The sequence below is a fragment of the Macrobrachium nipponense genome, chromosome 47, assembly GCF_015104395.2.
Source record: "Macrobrachium nipponense isolate FS-2020 chromosome 47, ASM1510439v2, whole genome shotgun sequence".
Lineage (NCBI taxonomy): Eukaryota > Metazoa > Arthropoda > Malacostraca > Decapoda > Palaemonidae > Macrobrachium > Macrobrachium nipponense.
In genome coordinates this window covers 29,478,690-29,504,616 of record NC_087222.1, presented here as the reverse complement: position 1 = coordinate 29,504,616, position 25,927 = coordinate 29,478,690, and the positions used below count along the sequence as shown (strand labels likewise).

General features: G+C 38.4%; 1 protein-coding gene across 2 annotated transcripts in view; it reads right to left on the bottom strand.

Moving 5' to 3' along the window:
* The window catches only part of LOC135204823 (hemicentin-2-like), a 338,440-nt gene that overhangs the window by 25,097 nt on the left and 287,416 nt on the right, over nt 1–25,927 (bottom strand). For both annotated transcript variants that reach the window (XM_064235015.1, XM_064235016.1), the window contains exon 6: nt 1,005–1,156. In XM_064235015.1, the coding sequence (XP_064091085.1) occupies nt 1,005–1,156 (152 nt within the window). The remainder of the gene's footprint in view (nt 1–1,004; nt 1,157–25,927) is intronic.

Below are 25,927 nucleotides of genomic sequence, written 5' to 3'. Positions count from 1 at the left end.
TTCCAGTTGCAGGCCTTACAGACCTTACAGACCTTACATCTAATTCGGGTTGCCCCAGGTCCCTCAGTGTCAGGCACCTCTAATGTCTACCAGAGAGTTGCTAGTACATCTTCTGGTATATTTTGCATCTTCCAGTCTTGGATGGTCTGGGATGCAGCTTAGATATTTGTCGAGCTTATTCTTAAACACATCTACGCTCACTCTCCTGATATATTCCTCAGATGAGCTGGCAATGCATTGAATAGACGCTGCATTATCGATGCTGGTGCGTAGTGGATTAATGTCCTGTGTGCTTTCCTTATTTTTTCCTGGTATATGTTTTGGGCACTATTAATCTACCTCTCGCTTGCTCTTTCTGATATTTTTAGCTCCATGATGTTTCGGCAATTCCTTCTATTTGTTTCCATGCCTGAATTATCATGTAGCGTTTCTCTTCTCCTTTCTAGACTATATAATTTTAAGGATTGTAGTCTTTCCCAGTAGTCAAGGTCCTGACTTCTTCTATTCTAGCTGTAAAGGACCTTTGTACACTCCCTATTTGTGCAATACCCTTTTGATAGTGTGGGTACCATATCATATTGCAATATTCAAGTGGACCTACGAACATATGTTTTATAAAGCATATCATGTGTTCAGCTTTTCTTGTTTTGAAGTGCCGTAACAACATTCCCATTCCCATTTTGCTTTACATTTTGCCAGTAGAATTGCTATTTGATCATTGCATAACATGTTCCTATTCAACATCACACCAAGGTCTTTAACTGCTTCCTTATTTGTGATTGTCTCATTAGGGCAGAGAGAGAGAGAGAGAGAGAGAGAGAGAGAGAGAGAGAGAGAGATGCTGTCGACTTACCGTCACGTAAACTGACAGACTAATGCCCAAAAATGAGACAGGACTCAAACATAAATACACACACACACAGTCTACAACTCCTAGTAAACACATACATATTTTAGACATAAACAGACATAACTTGAAAAAAAAAACAGCCAAGACAACTCACTCCATCAATATTCTCCATGAGTCTGTTCCCCCTAAGCCACCAGGTCACGATGGGGGGCGGCCTGACCCCTGATGCCCGACATTTGACGTCGTATTCGTGGTCGCCCAGGAGTCTTCCCGTTGGGGCATCCATGGAGACTAGGAGCTCTGTTTCTGTGGGAAGGTAAAAGTATTGGTTGATTATTGCTTAAATAATTCTCAAGCGTTTTTTGCGTCTGGGTATGTGCGCACAAACATACCCACACGAACCTAAATAAACGTACCCACAGTCAAAATGGCAGTCTAATGCCCCAAAACTTACCTGTAGGGTTTCATATTAATTTTTCTCTAATATATGGGCACGTTTACCTTCATATATGCGCTTGTGGACACTATAACACGCCCACACATACCTCCCCCCACACACATACATACCCACGCCCGAAATGCCAAGGCCTGATGCCCAGTGACTGGCGGCACGCCCGTCAAAGTCGATTCAATTAACACCCTTTTCTCTTTATAGGATTCCCGGATTTTTCATTGGGTAGGACTCTGGTGAAAACGCATCTATAAAGCGGCCCGTCACTCAGTGTCTAGACGGGTAAATGGGCAGGGGGGTCAGGGGAAGGGGTAGGGGAAGGGGCTAGGGGAAGGGGCAGGGCCAGGTTTTTGGGACGGACGCGAAAAAGGACAGTTGACAGGTTAGTGGGCCAGCAAAATGAACCGTCCGTTGAAATTTCTGTCTCTGCTTTTCCAGAGTGATTTGGGAGATATGGTTTAGCGGTTCGTTTCTCTCCCCCCCCCCCCCCCCCCCCGATTTTGTGTGTGTGGGCGTGTGGGGGGGTTGTGTGTGTGGGGCTTGTATGGGCGTGTAGGAGGGGATGATTGGTATGGGTCTAATGCCTCATGAGAGTAAAGAATTCCTAATGGATATTCACTTTGATATTCTTTCGAATCGCTGTTCTTTTCCCGGGGGGCGATTTCGAGTGCTTACTCGCGCTCATGCTCCTATCCAACTCCCCCCCCCCCTCTCTCTCTCTCTCCTCTCTCTCTCTCTCTTTATAACGACATAATCACAGGTCTTTCTCTCTCAAAGACTACGACGGGGGGCCAGATCTCCCAACACCCGAGAGTTAAGTTTCCGTCTTTGTTTACATTTGAGGAGATTAAACGCCTCGACTCGACTTAATCCGGGGACGTTGGCGACCGGAACCTCGTTTCCTTTGTTTTCTCCGCTTTCTTTGCTTCCGCCGCTTTGCTTGTTTGTCGGGGCCATGGGGGATGTTGACGGGGCGTTGTTTGTCGTTCGTTTGGGTCTCTGTCTGGCGTCGTTTGTCGTTGTTTGTCGAAGAAATGGGGCGTTGTTTTGAAGCGTGATTAGCTCGGAGGGAAGAGTCGAGGGACGGCGAGAGAAAGGCTGGTATTTTCTTTTAGAGAGAGAGAGAGAGAGAGAGGATTTCTCGATTGGGTCCTAGTCCTCCCTTTCTTTCTCTCTTTTTTTGTCACTCTTTCTTCTCTCTATCTCTCCCTCACTGTTTCGTCTCTTCCACTGACACATGGGCGTGGCCCTTTCTCTCTCTCTCTCTCTCTCTCTCTCTCGTCTTCTCTCTCTTATCATCTCCTCTATCTCTCATCTCTCTCTCTCTCTGTCACAACGAATTCATATACTATGGCATTTCGAAAAAGCAAAAACTGATTATTTTGAAAAAAAAAATGCGATTTAAAAAAATCTTTCATAACTGACTAAAACGAAAAATACTCAAAAGAGAATTTGTCTCATAACTCCCTGAAATAAAATATTAATAAAAATATAAATATAACAATTTTATCTCCATAAAATCACAAGAAAGATCAAACGACTTGTGACTGAAGATATAAATAAAAAATATCTGTAATAAAAATCTAATGGAATATTCTTTTTATGTAAAGGAAACTATAAAATTCTCTCTCTCTCTCTCTCTCTCTCTCTCTCTCTCTCTCTCTCTCTCTCTCTCTCTCTCTCTCTCTCTCTTGTTACTTTCTCTTTGGTCTTTTATGGTCGTGCTTTCTGTATGATTTTTTAGGCTTTCTCTGGCTTTCACTGCTTTCATCTCTCTCTCTCTCTCTCTCTCTCTCGTCCATTTACACCCACACTTTCTCCCTGTATGTTTCACTCTATTTCTCTCAGTCTCATACCACATATCCTTCGTGTACCTGATGCAAAAACTCTCTCTCTCTCTCTCTCTCTCTCTCTCTCTCTCTCTCTCTCTCTCTCTCTCTCTCTCTCTCTCCTACGAATCAATCCCAAGAAAATTGAAAAAAGGACTGCAAAAGATCCCCCAAAGGATTCGAAACAAACTTTCGCCAGTCCTGAATCTTTGGGAGATGAAAGGTTGGACCACTGGGATCAGAAAGGCTATAGACAGGATGGAGATGGATTACAGTTAGATACAGACACCTATAGTCAGCTATAGATAACTATAGACATCTTCAGATAGCCTACAGTCACCTACAGACTATTATAGACACTTGCAGACAGCCTACAATCAGCTATAAATAGGCTATAGACAACTATAGACACTACAAACTCGTTATAGAGAGATTGCAGGAGCAACTTCTCACGGATAAAAATCCGTTCCGCCATTCTCTGTTCCTTGTTCTTTGTCTGTTCTTTCGTCTGTCGTGTCTCGCCCTTATAGATCTCTTTGACTCCCAGCGATTGGTAATAAGTCTTCCAGGATTTGACAAAGGTCAACATGGACGCCTCTTTTGTCTTCCACAGAGAGAGAGAGAGAGAGAGAGAGAGAGAGAGAGAGAGAGAGAGAGAGAGAGAGAGAGAGAGAGCATGAAACACACACTCCTCTCTCTCTCTCCTAAATAGATGGAAGTTCATGCCATCATCCGATGAATAATGATGTGCCGTGAAAGTGGACGAAATTCTTCCTCCCATGACTCAGAGGAGAGGACCATTTGTCAAAATTCTCGCACCTCTCTCTCTCTCTCTCTCTCTCTCTCTCTCTCTCTCTCTCTCTCTCTCTCTCTCTCTCTCTCTCTCTCTCTCTCACGGTAAAAAGATAAACGCGTAAAATGAAGATAATAGATAAGAAGAAGAAGAAAAAAAACGCCTTTCTACCAGAGCTGAGGACACCACCGCCCAGAGACTAAGCCAATCCTTTTGTTTACACTCTCGAGGGGCAACGCCACCGCCCCCAACCCCCCCTTAGGATCTCCATCCCAGGACGCTGGCTACTTCTACTGCAGAGGCAGCAGCCTGGGGTCGGAATCCCCTCTCACGAGAGATTCCAAAAGGATTCTTTAATCCATCGTAATCTCCATTTTAATCGCCATTGCTCTGGGGATTACCTGGAACACTTAGATATTCATTTCTCGGGAGATATGCAAATGACAGGTTGTCTAGCCTGGTTAAGGACTCGCTAATCCCCGGATTACATTAGCTCGGGATTACCTTAATCTGAGCGGGAGTCAGGGGGGATTAACCTGGGTAAAGAGGGCCTTCAGGAATCGTTAAATCCCCTCATGTAATCCCCGTCACGAATCTCTTGTCTTTCTGTCACGTCTTTGTGATAATAAAAGTGAATATTTATTTTATTCATTTTACCTAAAAGCATTGTAGCAACTATCTACCTCAGAGAGAGAGAGAGAGAGAGAGAGAGAGAGAGAGAGAGAGAGAGAGAGAGAGAGAGAGAGAGAGAGATTGAATTATCCCACTCGAGACACTGAACTTACTTCACGACACGAAAAAATAAATGATAAAACCTTCCAAGAAGAAGAAGAAGAAGTTCCCTCATTAAAAAGGGTAATAAAAAAGAGGGTGGGGAAAGTGACACGAGGCGGGAGGAACGTAAATTACTTTGCTGTGGAATAAATCTCTGGATTACCTGTGGAGGGTCATCCTTCACTTTGATTAACGACTGGGGGTTGGAATCGCTCGAAGACGAGACGGGCCAAGGAAAATGACGTCACTTCCTGTTTTGGGAAGTAATTTGGGCATGAGGCCGCTGGACCGGTGCTCCTGCCCACCTTGGCTGCTACCCACGACACTGACTGACCACCAGGTGCCTTATCCGCAAAGGGGTCGATGATTCTTGGGCCAAATTGTGGCCCCCTAGATCGACACAAACATAACTCAGGAAGTCAGCGAAAAGTCACTATAACCAGTTTTAGTTATCAAGGGGGGGGGGGGAGAAAGGTAGGGTATATGGGTGGGGCAGAAGGGAGGGAGGGGGGTGGGTCAAGGTTTTAGAGGGGTAGGGGTGGGTGTCCTAACCGCAAATTCAGGCCCTGAAGCAAAGTATGAACTCGAAGTATTAGCTTAGCAGTTTATTTAAACGTAGCTCTCTCTCTCTCTCTCTCTCTCTCTCTCTCTCTCTCTCTCTCTCTCTCTTCTAATCCTAATGAAGCCCAGTAATGCAGTGTGGGAGTTTGCTTTTTTAATTATGCAACCCGTAGAGAGAGAGAGAGAGAGAGAGAGAGAGAGAGAGAGGAGAGAGAGAGAATCACACCAACAGTCAGTAGCCCTTCCTAAATTTGGACCACACACACACACACCACACACTATTTCATAGTTTCGAGTAATGGGAAATTATAATGACCCACATGCCTATCTAGAATGGGTACTATTAATTGCATTGTTGATAGAACGTGTGCTTTTCTGGCTGTTAATAGAGTTATTTACAGCGCAGTGGGTTATGCTATTAACTCTCGTGGCGTGCTGGATGTAGCGGTTGGTAATTGAATATGTAGGTATATATATGTATGTATATATATACAGTAAATACATACAGATACCTGTATAATGCCATTCACTGTCCAATTAAACAAACCACAAACAAATGACGTCCCTTCGTCTCGTCACAAACAAGAAACAAAACGCGAGAGAAGTTTGCAGCCAATGAAAACGAAAATTGTATATAAATATAAACATGGCTGACTTGAATATGCAGTTGTACTTGAGTGGTGAACCCAAGCGCATTGTTGCAATCAATAGACAGAGAATTTGGTGCCGGTAAAGCATCTCGGCTTTGCTCTCCTCTCGCGCCACAACCCAGTCTTTTTATTTTTCAAAATGGTGAATTTTTTCTTTTTGCGGGAAAGTTTTATATTCGTTTCCGTTTTTATTTCGCGTTTGTGTAGTTGTGTGAGTCTGTCGGTGAGATGAGACGGTTGACAGGTGTTTAGCTGCTTGTTTCAGTGTTTGTTTCGTGTTTGTTTTACGTTTGTATGTGATCGAATCAACTCAATATTTTCCATTGTCAGTGACACTTTGAAACGGACAAGAATTTTTGTCTGTTTGTGTTTTTATTTCACGTTTGTGTGGCTGTGGGAGTCTGTTGGTGAAAGGAGTGTTTAGGTGTTTGTTTTACGCTTGAATTTTTGTCTGTTTGTGTCTTTTTTTCGCGTTTGTGTGGTTGTGGGAATCTGTTGGTGAGAGGAGAAGGTTGACAGGCGTTTAGTTGTTTGTTTTGTGTTTGCCTTACGTGTATATAAGAATAATTCAATTGAAATCTTTCCTAAACTGAAGAGATACCATGATAATAGCAGTAGACTGATTTTCCTGATAGATATCAGTGTTATTATCATAATCGTTCGTGATCTACACCAGGCCCCTCTAGTCTCTCTCTCCGTGACCTGAACATCTCACAGCACTGAGAATCCATATTGTGACCTCCACAGTCTTCCTAATCAGTGAAAATGGTGCGATATATTGCGCCAAACATTCATGAAGTAAGCCACAATCTCCAGAGTCACTCGAATAAACCTAGAGTCACTTTCGCTCGGAAGTGCGAACTTCTCCCGTTTCCTCTTTCTCACCCTCTTCTTCTCCTCCTCCTTCTTCTTCTTCCTCTTCTTCTTCTTCCGTTTAAAGCACCAAACATTCATGAAATAATCCCCAAACTCCTCCAAAGTCACTTGCCTAAGCCTAGAGTTGCTTTCGTTCGGATGCGCGAACTTCTCCTACTTCCTCTTTTACTTCTTCTTCTTCTTCCTTCTCCTCTTCTTTATTTGAAGCGCAAATAAACCTCAGGTGTGAGAAAATGAGTGCAGAGCAAATCGTCTTTGTTGACATTGTGCCACCTCCTCCTCCCCCATCCCCCTGGGGGGGGGGGGGGGTCGTGAAGAGTCTCAATGGACGTACCCAAAATTCTAGCTTCGGTGGGTAATTTATGGGGTTTCACTGTATGTATATATATATATATATATAATATATATATATATATATATATATATATATATATATATATATATATAATATATTGAATGTGGTTATTTATTTATTAATGAAAGTGAGAGAGAGAGAGAGAGAGAGAGAGAGAGAGAGAGAGAGAGAGAGAGAGAGAGAGAGAGAGGCCAAACAAAGCCAAGTTGAAATTGAATGATACAAATTGTGTGAACGAAAAATTCACAAACAATCATCATCTTCCAGGCTGTTGAATTTCTCTCTCTCTCTCTCTCTCTCTCTCTCTCTCTCTCTCTCTCTCTCTCTCTCTGCAAAGCTTGCATAATTAAAAGGCAAACTCCTACATTGCATTACCACGGAATGTGTAACGAAGGCAGTGCCTTTGAGACTCGAATTATTATTATATGAAATTGCTTCATTTTAGCCATTTTTGTACTTTTGCTCCTGTCTGTGTACACTGGGGTACATTAGGGGAGAGAGACCTTACCTTACCTTACCTTACCTTACCTTACATCTTGTTCGGTTGCCCCAGGTCCCTCAGTGTGAGGGCACCTCTAATGTCTACCAGAGAGTTCTAGTACATCTTCCGGTATATTTTGCATCTTCCAATCTTGGATGGTCCTGGGATGCAGTTTAGAATTTGTCGAGCTTATTCTTAAACACATCTACGCTCACTCCTGTATATTCCTCAGATGAGCTGGCAACGCATTGAATAGACGCTGCATTATCGATGCTGGTGCGTAGTGGATTAATGTCCTGTGCTCCGTTCCTTATTTTTCCTGGTATAGTTTTGGGCACTATTAATCTACCTCTGCTTGCTCTTTCTGATATTTTAGTTCCATGATATTTTCTGCTATTCCATTCTATCTGTTTTCATGCCATGAATTATCATGTAGCGTTCTCTTCTCCTTTCTAGACTATATAATTTTAAGAATTGTAGTCTTTCCCAGTAGTCTAGGTCCTTAACCTTCTTCTATTCTAGCTGTAAAGGACCTTTGTACACTCTCTATTTGTGCAATATCCTTTTGATAGTGTGGGTACCATATCATATTGCAATATTCAAGTGGACTACGAACATATGTTTTATAAAGCATAATCATGTGTTCAGCTTTTCTTGTTTTGAAGTGCCGTAACAACATTCCCATTTTGCTTTACATTTTGCCAACAGAGTTGCTATTTGATCATTGCATAACATGTTCCTATTCATCATCACACCAAGGTCTTTAACTGCTTCCTTATTTGTGATGGTCTCATTATTAGGTCCCTTTATATGCATATAGCTTTCTTTCTCTGTCTCCATAATTTATTGATTCAAATTTATCAGAGTTAAATACCATCCTATTTACCTCTGCCCAATCATATACTTTGTTAAGGTCTCTTTGTAGAGCGTTCCTATCTTCATCACAAGTAATTTCTCTACTTATTCTTGTGTCATCTGCGAAACTACTCACTACCGAATCCTTAACATTATTGTCTATGTCTTCAATCATAATAACAAACAGTATTGCAGCTAACACCGTACCTTGCGGCACACCGGATATTACCTTGGCTTCATCCGATTTCTCGTCGTTTGCAATAACTATCTGTTTTCTGTTGTGTAAAAAATTCTTTTAACCATCTTCCTACTTTATCCATGATATTGTGTTTTTCTAATTTTCTTCGCCAATATATTATGGTCTACTTTATCAAAAGCTTTTGCAAAGTCTAAATAAACCACATCTGTTTCATTTCCGCTTTTCATATTTTTGAATATGTTTTCACGGTGGACTAACAGTTGGGTTTGTGTACTTTTCCGGGTACGAAACCATGTTGTCCTTTATTACCAAATTATATTAAATGTTTCATAATATTTTTTCTCATTACCCTTTCATACACTTTCATAATATGTGATGTTAGACTCACAGGCCTATAATTACTTGCCTCTAGTCTTGATCCACTTTTGAAAGTAGGGTAATATATGCTAATTTGTGCTCATCATATATCTTGCCTGTATCTACACTTTGTCTTAATTAATATTGCAAGTGGCTTTGCGATAGAATGAACTACTTTCTTTAACAAAATAGCAGGAATTCCATCAGCCCTGCAGCAGCTCCATTTTTAATTTTCATTATAGCCTGCACAATATCAGCTTCATTAATATCTATGTCAGCTAAATATCACTATTTTCGTCCCTTACTTCTATATCTTATCTTCATTATCTATTCTAGGGGTGAATTCTCTCTTATATCGTTCTGCCAGTATGTTGCAAATTTCCTTTTTTTCATTCGTTAATCTCCCTTCAATTCTCAGAGGGCCTATTTCTATTCTTCTTTATTCATCTTCTTCGCATATGAGTATAATAGTGTTTGGGGTTTTGCTTGATATTTAATAGGGTTTTTTTCTTCCAAGTCCCGTTTTCATTTTCTTTTGATTGTATAATCTTTTGTTCTGCATTTTCTATCTTACTTTTTTAGTTCTATAACTTTCCATGCATTTTTTTCTTTTGCAAGACCTTTTTCCACTTTCTGATTTTCTGGAACAAGATCCTTCTGTCTCTTGGTATGCATGAATGATGTTTACTTTCTTCTTCGGTATATATTTTTCCACTATTATCTCCAATATTTTATATAATATCTCCGTATTTACCCTTATGTCATCACTTACGAAAAATGTTATCCCAATCTTTGTTTAATTCTTCATTAATTTCTGACCATTTTATATTTTACTGTAGAAGTTGTATTTTCCATATCCTTCCCACTTTTTCATTTCTTGCTTATCTCTATTTTCACTGCTTGGAATGAACTGTTAATTCTATGACATTATGGTCTGAAATACTCGCATTATAAACTATTAGTTTCTTACATAATTCATCTCGTTCACAAATACTAGGTCTAACAAAGTATTTTCCTTTCTTGTGGCAGGTGATTTATTTGTTGAATGTTGTATTCTAGTAGCATATCTAATAGCTTTTCAAATTGCCTCTTATCTTCTGCACTACTATTACTCTCTTTTTTATATGTATAAGTACAACCACAATCTCCTATTCGTTCTTTCCATTCTACGAAAGGAAAGTTGAAGTCACCAGATAGGAGAATAGTCAGTCCTTGTGATTTCTACATATATCAATCCAATTTTTCAATTATTAAGTCAAACTCTTTAGTATTAGGAGGTCTATATATTACTATGTTCATCAATTTTTTCAGATTCAAATTCTACCGCTATTAGTTCACATTCTGAGTTACTATTTATTTCATATATTTTTTCCTTGTTTTTTGTCTTTCCCATATATTGCGGTTGCCCCCTTGATTCCTATTTTTTCTATCTGATCTATAAGTTTGGAACCCTTTTATTTGATCATCATTCCCAGTCTCTTTGGGAATACCAGGTTTCACTATTATTCATTATATCTATTTTCTTTTCATTTTGGGTTAGGTTTCTTCTAAGTACTCTATTTTTTCTTTTTGAGTTACTCGTAACTAACCCTGCGCATTCATCACTATGATGGTTTGCGTGTCCTTCCTTATTTAATATTGATAGTAATAGGATTTTCCCATGTCTCTTTCCTGTTCTGGTATGTTGTTCTTTTTCATTTCCAGAAATTCTGACATTAAAAAATCCAACTTTTTCCATAATATTGATCTTCCTTCATCATAATTATTAATTTTGTGTCGAATCTGCAAAATTTTCTCCGTTTCTGCAATATCCTCTTGCATAATAATACAGTTATTATCTCTTTGAGTAGAATTTCGGAGCTGATGCTTTGAAATTTTTTGCTGACACCTCTGCATATCTCATTGTGGTTTGCTTTTCTCTTTTACCTGATATTCTTGATTTCTCTCTTTATTTGTTTCTTTCTTATTTTGGATTTTATTACTTGGTTGGTTATTTATTTGATTATGATTCATGGCTACAGGGTGCATATATTTGCGCATTTTTTGTCGAACTTACATCCTTTTCCTTCTTTAGGTTTTTACATATTTTTGGATGCAGATCTCTGCAATCATCCCCATATCCATCTAAGTATGCACATTACCATATATTTCATAGTTTTTGACATATCTTAGGATGTTTGTAGTACATCTTTGCTCCAAATCTGCAATTCCTCTTTCAAAAGGTTGCAGATTTTGTCTTTCTTGTCTATTTTTTTCCTCTTTGTTCCCGTCATTGTATAGATCTGGGTAGAGCCTCTTCGGGATTTGCTTTTCTGTTGTCATATCGCCCAATTTATTTCTTCGTAGTATGCTGCTTTTATTGCCTCATATGTAGTATCAATGAGTATCTCTGCATCCATACTTTTATCTTGTTCTTTGTTTCCTTATTTTTTTTCTGTCATTTCATTTTTGTTTACTTTTCTTCCGTTTTCCTCTTCTTCTTTTTCTTCTTCTTCTTATTCTTCCTCTTCCTCTTCTTCTTCATCCTCAACTATTTGTACATTCAATCTTGATTTAATAACATTGTCTATCCATGATAGACATGTGAACAAAAAATTCTTGTATCTTTTCTCAAATCTTGTATTACCTCAGCACACTGTGGATGGGTCGGAATGTTGCATGCAGCACATTTTCTGATTAGGTTTTGTGGATTGACTATGCTATACCAAACCTTACACAGTTTGCATGCTTTTGGCATTCTTTTTCCTAATGCATCAATTAGTATATTCACAAGATTCACCTTATTCATTTTCTTTGTCGGAATATGTTGGTTTATGTATATTTTCTTTATGAGTCTCTTGACCACTTGGATTATTTAGGAACTTCTTCAATTATTTTTCAAGATGTTTTCATTGGATTTGTTCCAGTTTGAAGGATTATATCCTTCTAATATATCTATGAATGCTTTTGTATCTTTTTGGTTAGGGCTGTTGCTGATTTCATAGATGAGAAAATGCCAGTTCCCTTCCTGCTACCTCATCGTATTGCGAATCTGCTAAGCACGCCAAATTACGCCACCTTTTCCCGCAGTTGGAACTTACTGCCATCTTGTTCTGATTTATAGTATTACACTTGATAAACTAACTTAGAAGACGCTTTATCCTACTATTTTCACACTAATCTTATCACCGATAGTTCACGAACACTTCTAGATATTTCTCAAATTCTAGTCGTATGTTAAACTTGTGATATCTGTTGATATTGTGACTTCACGCGGGTACGTCTCACCAAGCAAGATGGTACTACGACGAGAGAGAGAGAGAGAGAGAGAGAGAGAGAGAGAGAGATATTCCAGCTACGTTTAAATAAACTACTAAGCTAATACTTCGAGTTCATACGTTGCTTCAGGGCCTGAATTTGGGGTTAGGACACCACCCCTACCCCTCTAAAACCTTGACCCACCCCCCTCCCTCCCTTCTGCCCACCAGATACCCTACCTCTCCCCCCTTATAAACTATAACAGTTATAGCGACTATAACCAATATAACTTTGATTTTGTTATGAGAATCATCACTTTCGTTGACTTCCTTGAGTTATGTTTGTGTCGATCTTAGGGGCCACAATTTAGCCCAAGAATCATCGACCCCTTTGCGGATAAGGTACCTGGTGGTCAGTCAGTGTCGTGGGTAGCAGCCAAGGTGGGCAGGAGCACAGGTCCAGCGGCCTCATGCCCAAATTACTTCCCAAAACAGGAAGTGACGTCATTTTCCTTGGCCCGTCTCGTCTTCGAGCGATTCCAACCCCCAGTCGTTAATCAAAGTGAAGGATGACCCTCCACAGGTAATCCAGAGTTTCATTCCACAGCAAAGTAATTTACGTTCCTCTCGCCTCGTGTCACTTTCCCCACCCTCTTTTTTATTACCCTTTTTAATGAGGGAACTTCTTCTTCTTCTTCTTGGAAGGTTTTATCATTTATTTTTCGTCCGTCGTGAAATAAGTTCAGTGTCTAGAGTTGGATAATCAATCTCTCTCTCTCTCTCTCTCTCTCTCTCTCTCTCTCTCTCTCTCTCTCTCTCTCTCTCTCTCTCTCTGAGGTAGATAGTTGCTACAATGCTTTTAGGTAAAATGAATAAAATAAATATTCACTTTTATTATCACAAAGACGTGACAGAAAGACAGAGATTCGTGGCGGGGATTACAGAGGGGATTAACGATTCCTGAAGGCCCTCTTTACCCAGGTAGTCCCCCTGACTCCCCTGCTGAGTTTAAGATAATCCCGAGCTAATAATAATCCGGGGATTAGCGAGTCCTTAACCAGGCTAGACAACCTGTCATTTGCATATCTCCCGAGAAATGAATATTTAAGTGTTCCAGGTAATCCCCAGAGCAATGGCGATTAAAATGGAGATTACGATGGATTAAAGAATCCTTTTGGAATCTCTCGTGAGAGGGGATTCCGACCCCAGGCTGCTGCCTCGGCAGTAGAAAAAGTAGCCAGCGTCCCTGGGATGGAGATCCTTTTGGGGGGGAGGGTGAAGGGGGGCGTGCCCCTCGAGAGTGTAAACAAAAGGATTGGCTTAGACTCCGGGCGTGGTGTCCCTCAGCTCTGGAGGGGGTAGAAGGCTTTTTTTTTCTTCTTCTTCTTCTTCTTATCTATTATCTTCATTTTACGCGTTTATGTTTTTACAGAGAGAGAGAGTAGAGAGAGAGATGGATTGATTATTTTTTCGTTCTGTTTGTTTCGTTGAATATAGAAATAATAATAATAATTAATCAATACAATAATAATAAGAATAATACTGATGATGATGATGATGATACCACCACATGGCTGATAGACTGCCTGAAAATATATGGGGCAGAGGAAAACACCATCAGCTTCCTCAAAAATACAATGCGCAACTGGAATACAATACTTACAAGCTCTGGAATAAGACTAGCAGAGGTTAATAGCAGGAGAGGGATCTTTCCAGGGCGACTCACTGTCCCCACAGGACTCTTCGTAGTAGTGCCATGATTCCCATGACAAAAGTACTACAGAAGATGGATGCCGGGTACCAACTCAAGAAAGAGGCAACAGAATCAACCATCTGATGTTCATGGACGACATCAAGCTGTATGGTAAGAGCATCAAGGAAATAGATACCCTAATCCAGACTGTAAGGATTGTATCTGGGGACGTCAGGATGGAGTTTGGAATAGAAAAATGCGCCTTAGTCAACATACAAAAAGGCAAAGTAACGAGAACTGAAGGGATAAAGCTACCAGATGGGAGCAACATCAAACACATAGACGAGACAGGATACAAATACCTGGGAATAATGGAAGGAGGGGATATAAAACACCAAGAGATGAAGGACACGATCAGGAAAGAATATATGCAGAGACTCAAGGCGATACTCAAGTCAAAACTCAACGCCGGAAATATGATAAAAGCCATAAACACATGGGCAGTGCTAGTAATCAAATACATCGTAGGAATAGTCGAATGGACGAAGGCAGAACTCCGCAGCATAGATCAGAAAACCAGGAAACATATGACAATACACAAAGCACTACACCCAAGAGCAAATACGGACAGACTATACATAACACGAAAGGAAGGAGGGAGAGGACTACTAAGTATAGAGGACTGCGTCAACATCGAGAACAGAGCACTGGGGCAATATCTGAAAACTAGTGAAGACGAGTGGCTAAAGAGTGCATGGGAAGAAGGACTAATAAAAGTATACAAAGACCCAGAAATATACAGAGACAGGACAATGACAAACAGAACAGAGGACTGGCACAACAAACCAATGCACGGACAATACATGAGAAAGACAAAGAAACTAGCCAGCGATGACACATGGCAATGGGGGCGTACAGAGGGGAGAGCTAAAGAAGGAAACTGAAGCAAATGATAACAGCGGCACAAGATCAGGCCCTAAGAACCAGATATGTTCAAAGAACGATAGACAGAACAACATCTCTCCCATATGTAGGAAGTGCAATACGAAAAATTAAACCATAAACCACATAGCAAGTGAATGCCCCGGCACTTGCACAGAACCAGTACAAAAAGAGGCATGATTCAGTGGCAAAAGCCCTCCACTGGAGCCTGTGCACCAAACATCAGCTACCTTGCAGTAATAAGTGGTTACGAGCACCAACCTGAAGGAGTGATAGAAAACGATCAGGCAAAGATCCTCTGGGACTATGGTATCAGAACAGATAGGGTGATACGTGTAAATAGAACAAACGTGACGTTGATTGACAAAATCAAGAAGAAAGTATCACTCATTGATGTCGCAATACCATGGGACACCAGAGTTGAAGAGAAAGAGAGAGAAAAAATGGATAAGTATCAAAGATCTGAAAATAGAAATAAGAAGGATATGGGATATGCCAGTGGAAATTGTACCCATAATCATAGGAGCACTAGGCACGATCCCAAGATCCCTGAAAAGGAATCTAGAAAAACTAGAGGCTGGAGTAGCTCCAGGACGCATGCAGATGAGTGTGATCCTAGAAACGGCGCACATAGTAAGACAAGTGATGGACTCCTAAGGAGGCAGGATGCAACCCGGAACCCCACACTATAAATACCACCCAGTCGAATTGGAGGAGTGTGATAGAGAAAAAAAAAAAAAAAAAAAAAAAAAAAAAAAAAAAAATTAGAACAATTGTATTTATTATTTTTATTATTATTTTCTAGTTTATGAATATGACAGAAAACTTTTAAAGTGGTTTCTATCTCCAGCAAAAGCATCAGTTAAAAAAAAGAAAAAAAAATCTAAGTATATACTTAAATTTATTTATAAGTTTTGTTGAGAGAACTTCGGCTCCCATAATATTATATATAAGTAGGTACTTAGGGAGTCTCTGGTAAAAGTTACTTTATAACGCAGCTTTAGCAAACTTTTGCTGTTTTGTGTGTGTGTTTGTGAGTGTTTGTGCTCTCTCTCTCTCTCTCTCTCTCTAAGAAACTCAATACGTCTCTAGAGAAAGTTTATGTATAATCCAGCCTTTGAAAGCTCTCGATGTGTGGACAAGTTTGTGTATGTTTGTGCGCGTGTGTGGAAGTGTATGTGCGTGTGTATGTGCGCCCTCTCTCTCTCTCTCTCTCTCTCTCTCTCTCTCTCTCTCTCTCTCTCTCTTTCAGAAGTTACCGGACTATGAAAGGATTCCATCCCTTATATCACGTGGTTCTTACCTTAACTTTTCATGAAGGAGTTTGTCCAATTTTCCAAGAGCTCTAAGAGAGAGAGAGAGAGAGAGAGAGAGAGAGAGAGAGAGAGAGAGAGAGAGAGAGAGAGAGAGAGAGAGAGAGGGTGTTGGGGAGGGGGTAGGGGGTGAATGTTTATTCGTTAACTTTTATAGGCGAAAGTTGTCTTCTGAAGAGTCAGGATTTTTTTTTCTTCAGACTTTGAAAGATTCATTCAGTTTATTTTATTATTATTATTATTATTATTGATTATTATTATTAAACATTAATTTATTATTAATTATTATTATTAGTAGTAGTAGTAGTGTAGTAGTAGTAGTAGTAGTAGTAGTTAGTAGTAGTAGTAAGTAAGTAGTAGTAGTAGTAGTTACTGAGGATTAAAGGTACTACAAGAGAGGGTGGAAGAGGGAAATAATAATAATAATAATAATAATAGTAGGGAAAAACTCTCTATCACGAGAGTATATATAATGTTCTAAAGGGTCCACAATAATACAAAGTGTAAAAAGTCCGTGTATAATTTTGAAGACTTTACAGAAAGGTTTCGAACCCTTCCCTGGGTTCATCTTTAGTCCAAATGAACAATAAGTTACGACAAGTACAGAGGTAGATTTAAAAAACAAGAGTCGTTGAAGATCGTTGACAAACGGTCGTTAGCTCGTTAATGGGCCAGGTGATGAAGAAAGAGGTTAGTTAATAACAACTAGGTGATATCCTCTCCCCTATCAGTCAGGGAGCTGCTATAAGTTTAGGAGAATCATTCACGAAACATTCTTTTGTCGACAAGACCCATTTGTTTAATTTTTATATTACTAAAGAAAATATGTTTTGTTTTCCTCACAGGAAGGATTTGGTAAAAAAAAAATATAATTTTTTGTGCTTCTGAAAAAACACTTTTTTCAAAGAGGATCGTAAAAAATAATGTTTGTCTGAAAAAAAAAATTATGATAATTGTGTTAAAACAAAATAAAAATAAATAAAACTTTTTTTGGCCAAGACAAAATAAAGAAAATATGTTTGTCGCAAAACGAAAGATTTGATAGTAAAATATCCTTTTTGTCTGAAAAAGATGAAAGATAAGTGATTTATTTTTTGCATAATTTCAAAGTTGTCTTACACTAGTTCAAACTTAAACCTCCCATCATTCAAGTTTTAAACCAAATAAAAATAAATAAAACTTATTTTTCTGGCGTAGACAAAATAAAGAAAATATGTTTGTCTTAAAACGAAAGATTTGATAAGAAAAATATCCTTTTTTTTGTCTGAAAAAAAAAATGATTAAAGATAAGTGATTTATTTTTGCAAAATTGCAAACTTGTGTTACCACCTAGTTCAAACTTAAACCTCCCATCATTCAAGTTTTAGCTAAAACAAAATAATAGAGAAACACTGTTTCACACCTTCTTCAACGCCATTATTCATTCCTGTGCTTAAGGTGACCTCATTCATCGCTAATTGAGGCCCTGGGAGGACTTGGCACAACAAAAAGTTATTCATGACCTTGACTCTCGAAAAATTCACAATCTCTCAACATTTTTCTTTTTATTTTGGTCGTCAATACGGACCTCTTTTATGGCCCAGGTGGGCCACACCTGTCCTCAAAGGGTCAAAGGAACACGTGACCTTTTGAGTTTGACCTTCGACCTTTCTTTGAAGGTTTTGTTTATATATTTTTTTTGAGGGAGGATCAGGATTTAGGGTCGTATAATCCACGTGTGAATTTTGTCTATTTATGAGACAGTCTGCAGAGCTTTGCTTTTGTCAATACAGGGAAGGGGGGGCTCTCTCTCTCTCTCTCTCTCTCTCTCTCTCTCTCTCTCTCTCTCTCTCTCTCATAAAAGCCAAGCAAACATACAATTTTCATAACATTACGTACAGCATCAACTCCTCAACACAAGGACGTCTGTGGTATCTCTATCTCTCTCCCTCTCTGAAAATATGCATCTCCCTAATTGACAATTACCTACACAAACGCAACACACAAACGTCCAAACAAACAATCAGAGCACAGCCCTTCTTAAGCAACACAGCAAGGAGGCCCTGTGGTCTGCTATCTCAAGGAGGAGGAGGAGTTCGAGACGAACCTGAGTATAGCCTCATCTACATTGCAAAGGCTCGTGGTTTTTTTTTATCTCGTATATATTAATACCAATGACGAAGGTCTTCTCTCTCTCTCTCTCTCTCTCTCTCTCTAGGGGCTTTTCCCTTTGAGCTGGAGGGTGTTTTCTACGCTTCGTGAAGTCGAAATGGGAGTTTTTTTTTCTTTTCGAAAACCAAAGTTTCTTTTTGGGGGGGAGGGTCTGTTGGTCATGTATGTCTCCTGGGTGAAAGTTTTGAAGTGTTTTTTTTTTTTTCAGTATTTTCTGTAGTTATTTAGGGAGCTGATTATTTTCTTATGTAGGGGAATGTTTTTTCTTTCCCTTTTTTCTTGTAGAGATGTTTGGATAGAAATGTAGGATGGCTCTTAAAATTATTTCAATAGTTTTTTTAAGATTGAGGTTATTTTTGTTTTATATTTATTCAGGGCTGGAATTGTTTTTTTTTTGTTTAACTGAGAATGTTTTTTTATTGTTGCAATGTTTTATTTTTGAGGTAGAGTTGGAAGCAGAGTGGAGGTATATAGTTTTTTTATGAGCTGAAATGATTTTCTCAAAAATTAGTTTTTTTCTGTTTTCATATTCAGAACTGGAAAGACCTTTTTTCAATTTTTATTCGAGAAGTTTGTTTTTATATATTTAGGAGAGAGAGAGAGAGAGAGAGAGAGAGAGAGAGAGAGAGAGAGAGAGAGAGAGAAATATATGCAAATAAATCCACAGTCTATGCAACCCACATTTCACTTACTGGTCATACATGACAGTATAAAAATCATGTATAAATCTGCGGCCTTTGGACCCATCATTTCACTGACAGAGTCCATGAGGTGCAGAGAGAAGAGAGAGAGAGAGAGAGAGAGAGAGAGAATGTTTCATACTCTCTCTCTCTCGTATTAAAGCCATTTCCCTTCCAACATGACCTAGCGAATTTAGATAAAGCCAAAGTCCACTCTCTGTCGATGTCTATAAAAACATATCGCAGGTCCGAATTCTATGTCTATAAAGCGGATCTCAGAAGACAGATCCTATAGGCTCCTATAATCTCCTATAGAAAGGTATTTCTATGGCACCATACAGAATCATATTATGTCTCGTTTGTGACAAAGAACTCGGGATTCCTTTGTGCCTGACAAAGCATTTTGACTCTGACGAAGAAGAGTAGGTCTTACAGGCTTTGGGTATATTAATGCCCCTCCCAAAGATGCCCAGGGTATTATAACTGGTCCATTTACCAAGCTGAGTGAATAGGAATGAATCAGAGTATTCAAGAATCAAGTGGTTCGTGACCATAAGTCTACAAATTACTTTGTTGTTGTTATGTTGGAGGGGGGGGGAGGAAAGGTCTATGGAGGAGCCTAAAAAGGTCAGAAAAAGGTGTTTTGTGTTGAGTTAAAGATACAGGAATTTAGGATTGGGTATTTATTGTTTATTTATCAGAATGAAAATGTCAAAAATGAATAATATGCATGTTAAACGGCACAGAAAAATGATTTACAATAAAATATAGCGTATTCATTTTAATTTTCGTTGGATGAAACAACGCGCTATCTGACCACCGTAGATCTCAGCGCGCGCCGCGAGCAAGCTGGAGGTCGGATCATCACGCCTTGTTCTCTTAAATGTCCCAAAAGTATTGAGATTTACATACAAAAGTCCAAATGCCGAAATAGATAGGAAAGACAATCAGAGAGGGATTATATCCCTCTCTCAAATGACCTGAGGTGACCTTAGATCAATACCTATCACAATGGGACAGCGTTAGTGTTGCCATATTCAGGGTCCACAGTTTTCCTTTATACTTGAATCACAAGTAGGGAGAGCGTTGCCATCTGCAGTGCCCTTCATTGATTGATTTCTGGTCTCTTTTGAATTGTAGATTTTTTTTATGATGGATATTTAGTCTTGCATACTGTTTTTGATGGTTTGAAATAGGTTATGTTTTTTTATAGATGAGAGAGAGAGAGAGAGAGAGAGAGAGAGAGAGAGAGAGAGAGAGAGAGAGAGAGAGAGAGAGAGGCACCAAAACTCAATGATATTGAAATATTTGAATTCCATAAAGAAAAAAAAATTACGAACAAAATAAATTCCTTAGGAGCTTCAGAATATACCTTTTGAATTTACCTCTCTCTCTCTCTCTCTCTCTCTCTCTCTCTCTCTCTCTCTCTCTCTCTCTCTCTCTCTCTCTCTCTCTCTCTGCAAAGCTTGCATAATTAAAAGGCAAACTCCTACATTGCATTACCACGGAATATGTAATGAATTCAGTACGTTTTGAGACTCGAATTATTATTATATGAAACTGCTTCATTTTAGCCATTTTTGTACTTTTCTCCTGTCTGTGTACACTGGGGGTACATTAGAAGAGAGAGAGAGAGAGAGAGAGAGAGAGAGAGAGAGAGAGTGACATATAACCAGGCAATCTAACCTTCCTGCATTTCCAAAATACATATATAAAAAAATCTGTCAAAAACCAAAGACTTTTAAAATCTTCCATAACATTTTTGTTTCCCGCCAATTTTTCCACCCATCAATTTTCACGGCGTCCACCATAAAAGGAGCAGAGTTACTTTACGGAATTAATTACCTAAAGAGCCTCTCTCTCTCCCTCTCCCCCGCCCCCGACCCGACCTGACCTGTTTTTAATCTCGAATAATAATCATATCCGTTTTAAAACTCGTTTTGAGAAAAATGATATAAAGGAGAGATTTTGTTTTCAGGCTCCGTTTTTTTGACAGTTTTTTTTAACATATATTTTTTCTGTAATATTTTAGAGAAGCAGGTAGGGTAGATTGCCTGATTATAGTCTTCTTCTCTCTCTCTCTCATCTCTCTCTCTCTCTCTCTCTCTCTCTCTCATCTATATATATATAATAATTATATATATTATAATATATATGCCATGCACAGTAACTAGTTTTCTATTGCTTTTTGAGTTTTTTTATATATATATTTTGGAAAAGCAGGTAGGGTACATTGCCTGATTATTTTGGGTAAATATTTTATCTTTATACCCCAGACAAACTAATATATAATTCGGGTCGAAAAAAAAACACGAAAAAGACATTAAAAATTAAATTTAGATATAAATCGTAATTTAATACGGGTAAGATAATTCAAAACTGGAAAAAATGTGTGAAACTATAAAATAAAATAAAAATAGAAATTAAATGAAAATTTTGGTCTTAGATTATAATAAATATATAAAAGTGGAAATAATTTCTTAATATATAATTTTTAATATTATATAAGAAAGCAAATCTACCATTAAACACAGAATTAAAATAAACAAAAAAAACAATATCTTCCCTAGAGGCATACACATTATTTCCCAGAGAATCTAAAACCTAAAAGAACAGCTATTTTGAAATGTTGAAATAACCTAGAAGAACGACCCTTTTTGCGATGTCAAAAACCCTAAAACAACAGCTATTTCGAGATGTCGAAAAACCTTAAAAGAACGACCCTTTTTGAAATGTCAAGCAAGTGACGGGGAACAATTTTATTTTTAATTTGTTTTTTGTTTATTGTTGCATAATCTGTATATTTGACATCCACCTATTTATCTATTCTTTATCAATATTAATAATATATTATTTTACTGATATATCCAGATGGGGTATATATCAAATTCATAAATTTGTGCAGTAATTCATGTATGCATACATCATGTGTGGATGTGATGCCCGTATGGTTGTATGCGTTCGTGTATTAATGTTGACCACATATACAGATCCATACATTCATCCTAAACATGTACGATGTATGCATGCATGGAAAAAAACATAAATGCAATTTTAATACACAAATGATTTGGCAAAAATGTAACATGATTATAGAAGTAGTGTATGTTTAGTGACATTATTAGGAAATAAACACGTGGATTACTGTAAATACACAAAATATACATAAACACACACAAAATATACAGAAAATATACATAATACAAAAATTTAACACCAAAATGATTTGGCATTCAGATAAAATGTATCATGAATATAAAAAGAGTGTATTTTTATTGATACTATTAGGAAATAAACACGTGGATTACTATAAAATACACAAAATATACAGAAAATATACATATTAATACAAAAATAAAACACCAAAATGATTTGGCATTCAGAAAAAATGTATCATGATTATAAAAATAGTGTATTTTTATTGAAACTATTAGGATATAAACATGCGGATTAATACAAAATACACAAAATATACACCAAATATATAAAATACACAAAAGATACAAATTAATACAAAAGTAAAACACCAAAATGATATTTTCCCCATCACATCCCCCAGAATGAGATTCAATAAAAAAAAAAACAATAATATTCCCAGCAAGAATTGATCCTCAACCTTTATTACGAAATAGAGAGAGCAGGCAATAAACCTCCTCCTTGGAGGAGGAAGAAAGCTGAGGAAAGAGTGAGGAGGCAGAGTAGTAGGTAATTTCTGGCCAAAATCTTATCTCTCTTGGCTGAGAGAGAAAGAGATCGCCCGATACTTCGTTTTCAATCCTGTGGAAAATATAGTTTTTTATTTTTTTATTTTCCGTCTTGTGGGAAAATACTCTTTTGTTTATTACTTCCCGACGATATTCTTCCCCAATCTGGGTGTCCACTGATTTGGGTTCTTTCCTGTGTGACGTACGCAATTCAATTTTATTATGTTTTTTATGATTTTTTTTTTTTTTTTTTTTTTTTTTTTTTTTTTTTTTTGTATTTTGCAAGTTTGATTTTCAAAATATGCGATGAGAAAAATGTTTTTTTTTGGGGGTAAAATAAAGATAAAGTATATTGAATATTTTTACGTATATGTAGGCTATTTAAAAGTAGTTACTATGAGAAAATAATATAAATAAATATGTATATATATATATATATCACTATATATATACACATATATAAATATACATATATATCTATCATCTATCTTTATATATATATATAACATATATATATCTACTATATATATCTATATATACATTATAGATATACACATATATAATCTATATAACATATATATAACATCTATATATATATAATATATATATATATTATATATATATATATATATATATATATATATAGTACATACATTTATGCTTAATGCCAAGTTTTCTTAACAGTGGGTATCAATACCCCTTGGGGGTATGGGACTTGACCTCTGGATATTTGTATAGATTTGATTACAATGTGTCTATGTATACATGTGCCCATTTTGTAACTAAATAACTATATAAAACTATAAATGCTTTTAACTTTCTCGTATGTTTCATTCCTAGCTATTCATACCTAAATTATGTATTAAGCTAAGTGTATTGGTTTATATTGACAATAATTGAGACTTGAGTGGTCTTGGGCAAAGGGGGTATGGTACCATAGTGGGCGTTTCACTAAGGGTCTTCTGGAGTCATCAAAAGGTTGAGACAGTTCACCCTATTGTTCTAAACAATATAAATAGGCCTATTGTTTTTAGAAACAATGCAGGCTATTCCAAAACTCCACGCGTGTGGCCAGGTCTATTATTTTTTTCTCGCTTGCTAGAGTGAGTCTCTCTCTCTCTCTCTCTCTCTCTCTCTCTCTCTCTCTCTCTCTCTCTCTCTATATATATATATATATAGTAATATAGCCACTTGGGTTGAAAACATTACTTAGAGCTCTCTTAATTCTCCCTCTGTCTCTCTCATATATATACGTATATAGTAATATAACCACTTGGTTAAAAACATTACTCTTAGAGGTACCTCTCTCTTCTCTCCAATCATCTTCATGTCTCTCTCTTCTCTTCTCTCTCTCTCTCTCAAGTCGCGAAAACAAAACAAAACAACGCCTGAGAAATCAAGACAAAATCAAACCTAGAGAAAAATAAATAACCCACTTCACCCCCCCCCCCCACCCTCCCACACTTCCTATGGCAACCAACCCCTCCTCCTCCTCCTCCCCTAAAGATAATTGAGCATCATAATTCGCAAGCGTCACGGGGGGTTTTGGGAGTGGCGGCTCTAGGGGGGGCGGGGGGCGGGGGTGTGGCTTGAGATATATTGGTCATTTACTCCGCGGCGCAGGTAGCCTCGTCAATCACCACCTGTTATTGCCTTGCGTTATTGCAGTTTTCATGGAAAATTAGGGAGAGAAAAAATAAAAAAACGAAAAAAATACCATAAAGTTTCGGACGATTGTGGTTTAAGGACCACCAGCCATTGTTAGTGGGGCGTGTAAGAGTGCTTTTAAGTCCTGGGCCATGCACAGCTGTTTGGGGAATAAAACGAGAGAGAGAGAGAGAGAGAGAGAGAGAGAGAGAGAGAGAGAGAGAGACTAGGTCAGGCTTTCAGTAAAGTGACCCAGTGACTTTGCCACCTTAAGAACTGATGATGATGTAACAAGTTTTGTTACAAAATGAGAGAGAGAGAGAGAGAGAGAGAGAGAGAGAGAGAGAGAGAGAGAGAGAGAGAGAGAGAAATATATATATATGTGGCAAATAAATCCACGGTCTATGCAACCCACATTTCACTTCATGATCATTCATGACAGTATAAAAATCACGCATAAATCTACGGTCTTTGGACCCATCATTTCACTGACAGAGTCCATGAGGTGCAGAGAGAGAGAGAGAGAGAGAGAGAGAGAGAGAGAGAGAGAGAGAGCAGGGGGAGCCAACATGATGAATGAGGTAATTTTGTTACCTCACCTCCCGGTTACAACTCACGTCACTCACTCTTATAATGCAACGCGCACTGACATATTGTTATTCCCGCCAGGGGCTTCCATTATGCCCCCCCGCGGTCAGGCCGGGACTCCTTCCTGTGCGCCCAATTACGCCTACACACCCCGCGGGTCCTCTTTTCTCCTTTTTGGGGGGCGGTGGCGGCGGCGGGCGATTAATCTGACCTGTCCTTCGAGGGGAATAAAAGTGGTGAAATACGATAACGGCGCATTGTCGTGGTTTGTGCCGGCATTTGGGGGGTGATAAAATATTGTCCGTCTAAAATTGTATTTGTGTTTGATCTATTTTACTTATTCTATAAATATATATGCATATATACATTTTTTTTTTTTGGAAATAGAATAAAATACTTCCAAGATGCACCATCACTGTGAAACTGTGCACAGTATACTTGTAAGTCAGTGGTTAGGGGACCTAGTGACCTGTACCCTACCTACCATAGAGAGAGTGGTAAGATGGCTCCCACCCATCCACCTCCCTCCCCACACCTCTACCTTGACTCAGCCATTGTTATGCCAAGACTTATGGTCCAGGTGTTGGTATTTTGAGGGAGGGTAAATTCGGCCTTGGGGTCCGATTTTGTGAAAGATCGCCTGGTGAGTATTGACCCGTTTGGTGAGTGTTTCATTTTGAAAGGAACTTCTTTTTTTTTGGGGGGGGGGGTAAATTATGTTGGATAAAATATCAGGTGTTGAAGATAAAGGTGATAGAGAGAGAGAGAGAGAGAGAGAGAGAGAGAGAGAGAGAAGTGTCAGGGGGAAAGGGTTAACAGTTCAAAACATAGAGAGAGAGGAGAGAGAGAGAGAGAGAGAGAGAGAGAGAAATCGTCTCTTGTTTAATGATTAAATCAGAGGAGAAGGTCATAATTATGTCCTGGAGCACAGAAAGAGAGAGA